This window comes from Lactuca virosa, chromosome 8, assembly GCF_052849685.1.
Source record: "Lactuca virosa cultivar CGN04683 chromosome 8, Lactuca_virosa_CGN04683_v6, whole genome shotgun sequence".
Lineage (NCBI taxonomy): Eukaryota > Viridiplantae > Streptophyta > Magnoliopsida > Asterales > Asteraceae > Lactuca > Lactuca virosa.
In genome coordinates this window covers 42288799-42302475 of record NC_136433.1, presented here as the reverse complement: position 1 = coordinate 42302475, position 13677 = coordinate 42288799, and the positions used below count along the sequence as shown (strand labels likewise).

The window sequence follows — 13677 nt, the reverse complement described above, 5'->3', positions numbered from 1 at the left end:
TGCAAAAAAAAATGGGCCCCAAAATATAATTTTTATATATAAACAAAAATTTGTTCATACGGCGATAACTCGATAAATATTATAAAGACAATCAAAACAAAAAAAACAATACTACGGTATATAATCTTACATAGTTAAATGAATCGCGAGACTCTTGTAGCGTTATTTAGAATTTGTTTGTTATTGTGTTACATTCCTTAATCAGTGACAACAATCAGAATATAAAATGAGATGCCATCAGATTTAAAAATTAAGAATAATAAAATATTAAGTTGTTTAATTTCAGTTAACAATAAAACATTAGAGTGTGTAGATAACAAACAAGATACAATTTTCTTGTGTTGCAAAGATTGTCCAACAAGCAAAAAAGAAAGAAAACAACGGCTAAAATAAAAGAAGAAAAAAGTAATTACTTGATTCCAAAGGTTAAACAAAAAAACGTGGGGTTCCAACAAACCATTACAACTATATATAAGGATTGAAATAGAATCCTATTCAAACTCTAAAATAATAAAATAAAACTTAAATATATAACTTTTCTAAATTGCCCTTGAAACTAAAAACTCATCTAATGGATATCTCAAACCGATTAATCCAACAATCACTCCCTTAATTGGTTTGATCATTCCACTCATTCAAAATATTATCGGTTCTTCTTCGATTAGACCCGCTTCTTTCTTTTCTCATTTAGGACGCTCGTTTTTATAGTGACCAAACTCACCACATTTGTAACATCTAACGTGACTTTTATCCCGGACACATTTATTACCATCTCGACTTCTCCCAGACCCTTGACCTCTTCCCCTGCCACTTCTAAAGTCATCCAGATTTGAACATCGATTGTCATAATGTTCACATCGTGTTGTTTGTCTATTCCCTTCATTATTTGACAACCATACCTTTGCTGATCAATCATATTCTGAGATTTTCTTCCACCGAATGCCTTCGATTCAATCGTCCCACATGTGTCGTATGCATCCAAAATCGCCTTGACTTTGATTACCCACACCAGATAATTCGTTGGAGTCAAAACCGGAACTTGAAACATCATTGAACCTCGTTCTTTAACTGATGACATCCTATTATCTCTTTTCACCACCCCGACCTCTTTAATCAAGCTTGTTCCGGTAGCACTCTTCCACCGATCAACAAGACAAGGTCACAACCACCTTTACCGTCTTCCGTCACCCACAAAACAAACCAACTCAAAGCCGCCCGCTTTGACGTCTTCCCGTTCATTTATTCCGTGCCTCCGGTTAGTCTATCTCTATCTTAGAACAAGTTCGATTAAAAGAAATCAGGGATGCAGTTGAGATGCTTCAACTCGCGCTCAAATATAATATATGCCCCCTTAAACCAAACATGGTTCTCGTTGCGTCTGCCGGTAGCGAAAGGCTACAGTTTTCTTGAAACCGACTCTCAAACCGGCCGCCCTACGCCTTCACGAGCCCTAGGCTCTGATACTAAGTGTAGATAACAAACAAGATACAATTTTCTTGTGTTGCAAAGATTGACCAACAAGAAGCAAAAAGAAAGAAAACGATTGCTAAAAGAAAAGAAGAAAAAAGTAATTACTTGATTCCAAAGGTTAAACAAAAAAATGTGGGGCTCCAACAAATTATTACAAATATATATACTAATTAAAACACAATCCTACTCAAACTATAAAACAATAAAATAAAACTGAAATACGTAACTTTCCTAAAATGCCCTTGAAACTAAAAACTCATTTTATGGATATTTCAAACCGGTTAATCCAACAGAGCGAGAGTGCTATATAAACGAGAGATGGAGTCTAATGGAATCAGAAAACCAAGAAACAAAAAATGTCGTTCAAGCTTTGCAGTTGCTGTAAATTTGGAAGTTTGAAATGAAACAAGATGTAAGCTCTTGTTTACCGTAAATTTGAATTAGCCCAAATGCAATTTTAATTTTATGCCAAAATTTTCAAAACTTGAGTTGTTGCAATTTTTAATTGTAGCGTTAGCTATTGGAATTGGAAAATACATAAGTTTTTATCCTTTTGATTACCGGGTTGTCGATTGTTAGACTATGAACTTAATCATATGTAAAATTTGGCCCCTTCCACAACATGGGCTCTGTGCAGCCGCTCACCTCGCACACCCTCAAAGACGCCCACGTACACCATAAGTTAACAAGTAACTTTCTTAAATGGCATCAGTCACTATAGAAAGTATATTGTAACACCACCAATTTAGGACTAGAAATTTAAACTCTGATCATGAAAAGTTCAACAAATAAAATTCAAAGGGACATTAAACAAATAAAATTCAAAGGGGCATAAAGCTCTAATCATGAAAAGTTCTGCACTGAGATGTCATCCAGCCATTATTCATAATGGGGTAATTTCTTCTATGGCTAAAAAGAGAAGGGTATACCTCAAAGCATATTGTTGAAAATTCAAACCATCCTTAATTGTTATGACCGCTGACATAATCGATCAGATTGCCAATGAGGTCATGAACTCATGATATATGAGATATCATTATCCCTCAAGTTCTTGAAGAAGAAGGAAAACAACTTAATGTTTGAGGGCAACAACAAGCCGTACGACATACAAATGCACCGACCAACCACCGTAGCTCCTTCGGCTGCAACCGTCGGAGCCCTAATCGTGGTCGACAATTAAATCGAGGGGACCACATAGACCATTTTTTTCAACTTTGTCTGAAAAGTAACCAAAATGTACCATACCGAAATAAGTTTTAGTCAAAGGTAATACAGTGTTGGTCGTGTGTAGGTAATAATTGCTAAAGTTACCATTGTTTGAATGTGCTAGAATAGATGATGATGGGTATGAATATGATACAAAAATCACGGAAATGTGTCATTCTTTTCCGTATGTGTCAGTAAACCAGCTGGAACCAAAAAGATCTTTTCCACTAGAAAAAGTGTTTTTCATGGCTTCTTTTTGAAATAGATTGATCCTTTTTGTCAACATTTTCAGATATCAGGTCCCATTCTTTAAAACAAATTTGGATAGATTGTGGTAAATTCTTAGTTTTATTTTCTATAAACGTAATTTTGGAATTAATATTTAAAAGGCTTTTTTATAAACGATAATGGTCTATAACATCATATTTGCCAAAATTTTAGTGAAAAAAAATCTTTTAAATGGAAACGTTTTTTGTTTAATGAAATTGGTTAAGTACACATGGTTGTGGTCTAGACTCTAGAGTCCCTATAAAGATGGTTTCTTTTACCGTAACGGATTTTATTGCATATAAGTTTATTCAAATTTCAAATACACATTTATGTTAGCTAATTTTGTGATTCTTCTTATTTGAAAATAATATATTTTTCTTGTGAAATGGTCTTAAAATATTATGTTTGAAAAAAATGATTTTATGAATTAACAAATACTCTTTTCTCCAAATATGTAATGATTTTATGAGAGAATATTAAAAATATTATTATTTTATAATATGACTTTCTATTCTTTGTTTTGTAATTAGCTTTAAAAATATTGTACAACACAATAAACTTCACTATCATTTTATAATGGCCATAGTGAGAAAAAAAGGTTATATCATCAGGTCGTTCCATACATGTTTGCTAGCTTCGTTCACTCCATAAAAAATGGCCCTACTCTATATCCTTCCTCTCCTCCTCCACCTCATCTGCCCAATTACCACCGTCTCCTCCGTCGGGATAAACTATGGCACACTGGGAAACAACCTTCCTTCACCAAAAACAGTAGCCCAACTCCTCCAATCCACTCTCATTGACAAGGTCAAGATCTACGACTCCAACCCTCAAATCCTCCAAGCCTTCTCCAACTCCGGTATAGACCTCATAGTCGCCGTCGAGAACAACCATGTTGCTAACATAAGCTCCACCAAGTCCGCCGCCCAGGACTGGTTCTCAGCCCGTATCGCCCCTTTCATCCCCGCCACCTCCATTGTCGCCATTGCTGTCGGCAACGAATACTTAGCCACAGATGACGACAGCCTTGACCCTAATAACCTTATCCAAGCTATGCAAAACCTACACGAAGTCTTGTTAACCCGTGGACTTGACCGGAAAATCAAGATCTCAACCCCACATAGCATGGCGGTGTTAGCCACCTCATTTCCACCGTCTGCCTCCACCTTTGCCACCACACTCATGCCAACAATGACCTCCATTGTTACTTTCCTAGCCGACACCGGCTCACCGTTCATGGTCAATGCCTACCCTTACTTCGCCTACCGGGACAACCCTACCACAGTCCCACTAGAATACGCGCTACTCGGGAACTCCACCGGGGTCCACGACCCTAGCGGATATGTCTACACAAACATGTTAGACGCACAGATCGACGCGATCAGGTCAGCGATCGCGTCGCTTGGATTCGGAAACAGATCGATTCATATCACTGTTTCCGAATCCGGATGGCCGTCAAAAGGCGAGCCTGACGAAACAGCAGCTTCGCCGGACAATGCGAAAACCTACAACACTAGGTTAATCACCAAGGCCCAATCCAACAAAGGAACCCCAATGAAACCTAACGACAAAATAGACATATTTGTGTTTGCTTTATTTAATGAAAACAAGAAAGAAGGAGGAGCAAGTGAGAGAAACTTTGGACTCTTCAATGGGGATGGTTCGAAGGTTTATGATGTGGACTTGAGTTGTGAGTTTTGTAGTGGAACCAAAATGGAGTTTGGGTTCGGACCAGGGTCGAAGATGGTTCAAAGGGGTCCATCGGTTTGGTGTGTGGCTAAGCCACATGCCGATGAGAGGGTGGTTCAGGGTGTTTTGGACTTTTGTTGTGGGGCAGGTGGTGTGGATTGTAGGGAGGTTTATGAAAATGGGGGGTGTTTTATGCCGAATAAGGTTCATGCACATGCATCGTATGCAATGAATGCGTATTATCAAATGCATGGAAGAAATTATTGGAATTGTGATTTTAAAGGAAGTGGTCTAGTCACCTTCAGTGACCCAAGTAAGTTTTTCCCTCTTTTATTCATTTTTGATCTTTCATTATCATTCTTGTTTTAAAAAGAAACATTTACTTGATTTGATTTAATTTACATAATGTTCACTTAGTGTTGAACCAAATGGCGGACCTTAGTGGGAGCCATAGGCCCCTCAGGCGTGCTACCCTAAAATTGTGTTTGTTATGGTCAAACTAGGCCTGTCGAAAAAACTTGAAACCCGTTCTACCCACCCGACCCGTTCCGAATTCGGGTAGAATGGGTCGGGTAGAACGGGTAACGGGTATGAACATTCGGGTAATAGGTTAACCCGATAATAATATATGTCGGGTTTTAGGTATGAATATTTATTTTCGGGTATACCCGAATTCGTTTTTTAAATAATACCAAATATACAATGCAATCACGTACGCACACTTCAAATAAAACAAAACCCTTCGTTTCCTTCTTATGAACGACAACCCGACAGTCGACGCAAACTTTCAAAGGGAATACGAAGCTGAAGCTGAAGTCCTGAACCGTCATCACAATTCTCAGTTTCTCACTATCGCACGGAATGGAATTAAAAAAGTACATAACATATTATAATGATTTGTATTGTTATTTTATATATACTTGTTAATTGTATGGAGTATTTTCCTACCCGATTCTTTATTAAACCAACCAACATGTAAAAATAAAAAAATAAAGAAAAAAAATTATCAATAAGTGTCATTTAAGAAATTTTCGGGTATACCCGATAATTACCCGACCCGACCTCAAACCCGAAACCTGAAAACCCGAATTACAATATAGGTCGGGTATCGGGTATTATTTTCTTAAGGAAATACCCGTTCTACCCAAAACCCGAAAATTTTACCCGTTCGACACCCGTAGGTCAAACCATTTTTTACTTAGATAAATTCAATTGTTATTCTAATAGTATAAGTTTTGTAATTACATTTTATATGCTAATTACTAAGATTGTTTATAAAAAGAATGGATAAAAGAAGTGTTGATGGATCAACCGGAACCGGACATATTAAAATTGTTTGTTTCAAACGGAAACTGTTTTAATATGTTATCCAACCCGTTTAAAGTATCTGTTTTTGCTAATTGTGTGAATAGATTTTGATGTATTTTTGTATACATTAGACATTACAATTACTTTGCAAGGGGTATTGAAGTAATTTGATATTTTTTTGCCAATGGAAAAAAAAAAAAAACAGGTTATGGAACATGCAGATACTCCCAACAGTAGCAAGAAAGGGTGGAAGGCAAATGAAAGGCTATATATATTATGGCCATATGGTTCGATATTCAAGCAATTAAGATTTGTAGCTTATGCATTAAAAAATTGATAACATATTGAATTCAACCTTTAGTCGATTCGTCGTTTGAAATCGTGATATTTTTATTTTTATGCAGATAAGTTATCTATCAGGTATCATATATGCTTGATTTTTCGTTAAAAAGTTAAATTGAACAAACAACGTATTTTCATAAACTTAAGAGTATGCAAAAATTAACTGGTTTAATTTAAACCGATGAAAACATTAGATGTATAGTTCTAATAGTAATTGAGATCTATTCCAAAATTTTAATATCTAAATTGGATCAATCGGTTCTTAAATGACAACACGGATCCAAAAAACGAAAATATAATTAAATCAATCCAGTTATCACTCAATATGAGTTATCCCCATCCACTTATCATCCAATTCCAATCCGATGTTATAATTGCCATAAAATATAACAATCATTAATTAGAGAAACTGATAAAGAGTTTAAAAGCTAATTCATTCAATTGAAAAGAAATCTCAAAGCATGTATTTATACAAGGCTTAAAACTTAAAAGAAACCTAAACAAACTAGGAGACTTGATAAACAAGAAAAACTAGAATAAGGAAACAATATTCAGATATGCGTAAGGAAAGATATCTAATTTCCTTTATTCCCCCTCAAGTTGGAACTTGCAGATCACAAACGTCCAACTTGCTAAGCAAATAACGAAATCTATTAGTACCAAGAGGTTTGGTGAAGATATCCGCAACCTGATGAGTAGTGCTTATGACACACGTTTGAACTTGGCCAGATTCAATACACTCACGAACAAAAAAACAGTCAATTTCAACATGTTTGATCCGTTCATGAAAAACTGGATTGTTGGCAATATGTCTGGCTGCCTTATTGTCACAATAAAGAGAAATAGGACCGGATTGAGGTGCTTCTAGATCTTCTAACAGCCAACGAAACCACATAATCTCACTAACGGTAGAAGCCATAGCTCGATATTCAGCATCATCTGACGACCGGGCAACCATTGATTGCCAGGAGATGGGTACTGCACCACCCAACGTAATGAAATACCCAGTTTTAGAACATCGAGTGAGCGGGCAACCAAGCCAATATGAATCACAAAATGCTTTGAGAGTAAGATTTCTATTAGAAGGTAGGAAAATACATTGACCCGGTGTGGCCTTGAGATACCGCAATATTCGAAGAACAACATCAAAATGTAATTGTCTAGGAGAGGAGGCATACTGACTCAAAGTGTTGATAGCCAGAGTAATGTCCGGTCAAGTCACATGTAGATACAAAAGACGCCTAATAAGATGACGAAATTGACCGGCATCAGCAAGAGGAGTTTTGTCAGCATCATCAAGACGATGGTTATGCTCCATGGGAAAAGAACTTGATCGACAACCCTGAAGCCCACAATCATTTAGTATGTCCAACGTATACTTGCGTTGGCTCAACACCAACCCATCCGGAGTTCGAGTCGCTTCAACGCCTAGAAAATATTTTAATGGCCCCAAATCTTTAATGTTGAATTTGTGAGTCAAATAAGTCTTGATTTTAGCAATACGGTCCATATCATTTCCCAAGATAATAAACATCATCAACATAGATGAGAGTAGCAATGTAAAAGGATGAGGTTTTGAAGACAAAAAGAGAATGATCGGCTTTGGAGTGTTTAAAACCAATGGCAACTAAGGCTTCAATAAACTTGTTGTACCATTTTCTAGACGCTTGACGTAGACCATATAACGATTTTTGAAGCTTACAAACACGCATGTCTCCAGGTTTGGCAAATGATAACTTGATTTTTTGTATATATTTTAGCAATCGTTTTCTTTTAGTTTTAACATTTTTAATATTCTTTTTGCATTAAATCGTTAGATTTATTGTTTTGAATATTTTTACTCGTTTAAGTTTTTTTGTGTGTAGATTTGTTCGAGCAAGATGGTATTTTGGAGCATCGTTAAAGCCACATCGAATTCCTTGCAACCAAAATTGAAGTCTCGTAGCAAAATCCGGGAGCGAAAAGAAAAACAAAGCAATATAAATTAATTTTTCGGATTTTAACAGCTTTGCCTGACTTTCTTCAAGCGATCAGACGGAGGGGCAAACGTTGTCCGATTGAGCTGAAAATTTACAAACGTCTTCCTAACTCGTTCTTCGATCTCACCGAAAATGAGTGGATTCCGACCCGTTTTGAGATGGTTTTTAGCCTTGTGAACAGAAGCACACTAGGCTGTCCAACATCTTATTTAACAGCCTATTATCTTTATTGCAGCCCAAAATACAATTAAAAAGCCATCATCATATTTTATTTGGGCTGGAAAGAAAAGATACGCATGATCACAAATATGAGTACACTTTGGTGATTTATTCAACAGCCCATTACAATTTAATTGGCCCATTTTTCTTATGTAGAGTAGGGCAAAAACGCAACAAGTAAAAGGAAAGAAATGGTATCACATTTTCAATTCGCCGGCAGGAAAGAAAAAGAAGGGACGACGCAAGTGGAGAGTTCATTCTCTCTTCTGCGTTAACTCCTCACTTTTTTTTCTTATTCCTCATTTATTTTTCTTATTTTTGGAACATTGCATTTATGATTTCAAAATCATAATTTGTTAATAAGTTATTTATCTTTTTAATTAGATTAGGTTAGGTTGATTTTTGTATTAATAGTTGGATTATGAATGGAGTTTTTGGAGCAACAAGAAGTGACGATTTCAAGGAGCTTTTATCATCTTCGTTTCATAATCGGTATTAGTATAATTTCTATCCTTTTTATTGTTATTATTATTTTGTCTATTTAGTTTTTATTTTCAATATTGGTGAATCTATGGAGCAATTAATTGATTAGGAATAATTTTGTGTGGTTTTGATGGGATGTTATAAAAATGTTTTCTAGTAAAACATTTATCTATGCTCATATGTCTTTAATCATGGGTTTAGATATGTGAATATTTAATTAGTTGGTTAATTTCTTGATTACGTAATAGATCTTCAAATTAACAAGCAACAAATGGTTCTTGTCATTATTTTTTTTTCACACAATCATGAAAATATAAGAGTTCGTTGAATATTTATTAAAATCAATTTTTAATAAATAATCAATTATATCAAGTTGTTGTTAGTGTGGCTCATTAGTATCATATGTTAATTATCAATATCGCTTTAATATGATTCTTGAGCATACAAGATCCTTCAATCTCCCACTTGCACAAGACTCATATTAGATTGATATAGACAATGGTGAACATTTAGCAACATTTCACTGTCCCTATCAACATACGCCTTTGTGACATTCTATCAACGTCCAATTCCCAAAAAGCTCAAAGATACAAATGGTGTATAAGGTAAGTTTATCAGTTATCCCAGTGTCACAGACATCATGTTGACCATGAGATACGGATCGCGATCAATCTTATTAGGTGTTCAATTTTTGGTAAGGCACCTTATATGTCTAACTCTCAACACATAGGAGGAACAAATCTCATATTTACTACATAAGCTTGTTCATATTTCACACCATACCTAAAAATGGCTTTTATAACTGCCTTGTTAAGGACCAAAATTTGACCATATGAAAGCACAACACTCCCCACACTTAAGTCCCACATGTATCTCAGGTGTTACGAATATAAAGATAGTACTTTTTAATTATCACTCATGAGAGTGATCCATGAGGTTATCTTGATGCGGGTCCGTTCAATACTAGTTCTCTAACAAGTACCTCTGAAACTTGGTTACAATCCATTTCCTACCTTCATCTGGTGAAAGTCAATCGATCCAATTCATATTAGTCTTATTTCATAATTGCTCCACAATTATAACTGACTATGAACTTTTAGAATAATAAGATTATTTATGGATTAAACATGTTAATATAGAACACAAAAAGTATTGATGCTATGATCATATCCCAGTATATCAAAACATTATTTAATAGTTGTTGTCGCAATGTTCGAATATCAAAATACTAAATCCAAATCAAAATCCCATTTCTAGAATAATAAAGTCATATAGCCAAAGTGTGACCATTCATACTTAGCTCAGAAGAAGGACTTTATTAATGGGTTCGATTAAACTTAATTTGCATGAATTCTACGAATATTATCATCTCCATATTTGAATTTACTCTAGGTATAGTTAAATATCTTGGAGTATATAATTGGTGTTATTACGTGACATAGAGTCTCTTAGCTCGATTAAGTGTACTCTCGAATTCACAAAGATTTCTATGTGATCCTTAAATGGCAGAAATCAACATAGTTTTTCAATGAACTCATTCATTCAATCATATTAGATTTTAACTTCTAAAGTAGTATATTCTTATTTTGTAGTATATTGTGTCATTATGTTTTGGCTGGACCTCACTCTAACTAAACTTACTCTTCATCCCACAATGAAGTCACAATCCAATTATAATTCATAATTTTATATATTTGTTCAGAATCAGAATCTTATGTAGCTTTTTACATGAAGATTTTATCCTAAACTAATTGTCTCATATACATTCTCTTAGTCCTTCTAAATTACTCTTAGAATGTTCGTATATTTATCCAGTCACTTAACCATGTATTCAATTGGTATAGTATGATATTCTGATAGCATGGGCATATACCAAATCTTATGTATAATATGGCATAAATGATGGATTTATTTTCCAAACAAATCAAATATAAATCATTTCAGCTAGTTCAAACCTATGTGCTAGGTTCCTTTTGAGGTTGGCTCAAATTTAGTGCCATGTGACAATGCTAAGGTTCCTGCAAAGGAATCTTCTATCTTGATCTCTTTCAAGATATTGTCAATATATGCATAAAGATATATAACTTTTAACATTTATTTTATGTATCTCTATAGATTTTACATTCCAAGAATGTATCTAGCCCTTCCTAAGTCTTTCATTTTAGAAACACATTACAAGTCAAGGTGAAAAGACCCGACATTGTCATAATGTAATTTCTCATGATTCAGTATGTCTCACTCACACAAGATTACGAATGTCACTATGCTCCCACTAGTTCTTAGTAAATACACATGTTCTATTCGTTTTGATATAAAGCATACCTTGTGGTTTCATATTAAAATGATAATTACAACCTTGATTTTATATCCACACATAGATCTCCAGGCTAATCTATATAGATATCTTCTAGTAGATGTCTATTAAGAAAAAGCGGTCTTCATTGAAATCTATTTGCGATATGACATATTGAGAATATGAATTTATAGTAAAATAATATCCTTGTTGATCTAATCATAGCTACTTGTGAAAAAGCTTTGACCATAGTCAGTGTCATGAGTATAATGAGGTTCATAGTCAATGACATGAGTATGAGAAAATCCTTTTATAACAAGTCTTTCTTTAAATGTGTATAGTTATCTACGTAATGTAATCGTTCTAGAAGAATCACTTACTCCTTCTAGCCTTGCTATAGGAAGGAAGGTTAATCAAGACCATACTTGATTATTATACATGGATTAAATCTCATGTTCATGACTCTAAGTCATTAATCAGATTTGAGATCTGACATACCATCTTGGTATTTGACGGATTTGCCAGAAACCATCAATGAGAGATTCCATATTTCTCAAGTCAGCGATGATTTCTACCACCAATGCAAACAATTTGTGTTTGTGAATAGTTATTATTCATGTAACACCTGATTCAAGGTATTTCTCATTTTGACCCTTGGTGTGTAATTAGTTTGCAAATTTTGTGCCTAGGGGGAATTATTTCCATTTTCGGGAAAGATATGCATACGTTGGGCGTACCTCATGTACGTTGGGCGTACGTAATTAGGGGGAAAACCCTAATTTTAGGTTTTAGACCCTATTTAAGAAACCTTATGTCCCAAGGTTCTCTCATTTCCCAGCCTCCATTTCCCTTTTGAGCCTCATTTCGAAACCCTAATTCATATAGAGAGATTTGACCCCTTTGTGTGTATTTTAATGGGTGTTTGGTGAACCTTGATGAAGAAGAAACTTGGAGAAGGACCTTTGATCAAGGAGGAGCCTGTAGGTCTGGATTCCACTCATTATTTCCAGCTCCATTGAGGTATAAAGCTTGGACCTTGCTCATTCTATGCTTAGATCTAGTTATTATGGAGTTTTTGTCACTTTTTGGTCCCATGAATGAGATCTAGTGGAATTTTACCACTCTAGAAGTTATGAGTTGCTCTTCTTGATGTTTATGAGATCCCTAGTCCATAAAGTTTTCATCATGATGGTTAAAGTTCAACCATGCATAAGTAAATGCTCATTTGGTGGAAGTATGATGCTAAACCTAGGGTTTGAGTCCATTTGAGCCATGCAAAGGCGTCAAGTTGGTAACTTTATTTTTTAAAACATTCCCCATGGTCTGGATCTGAAGAATGGACGTTGGACTTAAGGCATTAAGAGCTTAAATGAAGTTTTGGCTATAAGGGGCGTACGTCAGGCATACTCCAGCATATACTAAGCGTACGCAGTTGAGACCCTGTAAGGCCTTGGTCACAAAGTTGTACGTCGGGCGTACCTAGCTCGTACGTTAAAAATACTCATCATAGGCCATTTGGCCTTTTTTATTTTGGCCATTATTTGGGCTTTTGTTCCATTGAGTGTGGGCCTTGGCTTTTGGGCCAATTAAGGGAAGGGTAAAATGGTCTTTTACCCTGGGTGTTGGGACTAATGAATTAGTTTCCCGGTTATGGATTATGGCATGATTATTAATTGGGATTTTTATCCGATTGGTTAGTGCGGGGATTCTCTGGTTCAGCAGGCCGAGTATTTATTCGATTGTCAACAGACTGAGGTAAGTTTGCTCACTATATTGTACGACACTAGGGATTGTATGTGCTTGTAGTCTTTGTGACTCATGTTGTATGTATTGTATGCATGTGTGCATGTTTACTATATGTATGTGGGGTGAAATAGACCCGGTACAGCCTTGTGCTAACATATAAGTTGAAATAGACTCGGGAGTGAAATAGACCCGGGGGTGTAATGGACCCGGTACGACCTTGGGCCGACATATGATTTGAAATAGACTTGGGATGCCGAGGATCACAAACGAGATGTGAATAACCATGCAAACCCGCTTGACAATCTCGATGTCATTTATCATCTTAGATTGATGTGTCGGTTAACCACACACGTTCCATAAACAATGATAATTTTCCAAATGCCTATCTTATCTCTTTATAGTCTCTATTAGTGTGTCGGTTAACCACACGCGCTCCACTAACGACATATAAAGCATGATGTGCGTTTTCATGGATTAGCATACTTTTCACATTTTTCTTAAAGTAATTAAGAGTGAGATTTAAAAAAATGGTTTAGTTACTTTATATCATTATACTTATTAATGAAATTATGTCTCATCAAATTCGTTTGCCTGACGACCGTCCACCATATAAGAGAGCGGTGGGTAAGAGTAGATACCTAATGGCGGTCATTTTATAGGCCACTTCCTTAA

General features: G+C 35.5%; 1 protein-coding gene across 1 annotated transcript; it reads left to right on the top strand.

Annotated features, from left to right (window-relative positions):
• The first annotated feature begins 3539 nt into the window (after positions 1 to 3539).
• On the top strand, positions 3540 to 6322 carry LOC145128494 (glucan endo-1,3-beta-glucosidase 12-like). Its single transcript, XM_079063294.1, has 2 exons — positions 3540 to 4948; positions 6149 to 6322. The coding sequence occupies exons 1-2, from the start codon at positions 3601 to 3603 to the stop codon at positions 6178 to 6180; spliced, it is 1380 nt and encodes a 459-aa protein (XP_078919420.1). The 5' UTR covers positions 3540 to 3600; the 3' UTR covers positions 6181 to 6322.
• The last annotated feature ends 7355 nt before the right edge of the window (positions 6323 to 13677 follow it).

What these genes read in the sequence shown, in the direction of transcription:
- LOC145128494 (XM_079063294.1), top strand. Translation starts at nt 3,601, where the DNA reads ATGGCCCTACTCTATATCCTTCCTCTCCTCCTCCACCTCATCTGCCCA. An exon ending in AGTCACCTTCAGTGACCCAA is followed by an intron (nt 4,949 to 6,148) that starts GTAAGTTTTTCC and finishes AAAAAAAAACAG; the next exon opens with GTTATGGAACATGCAGATAC.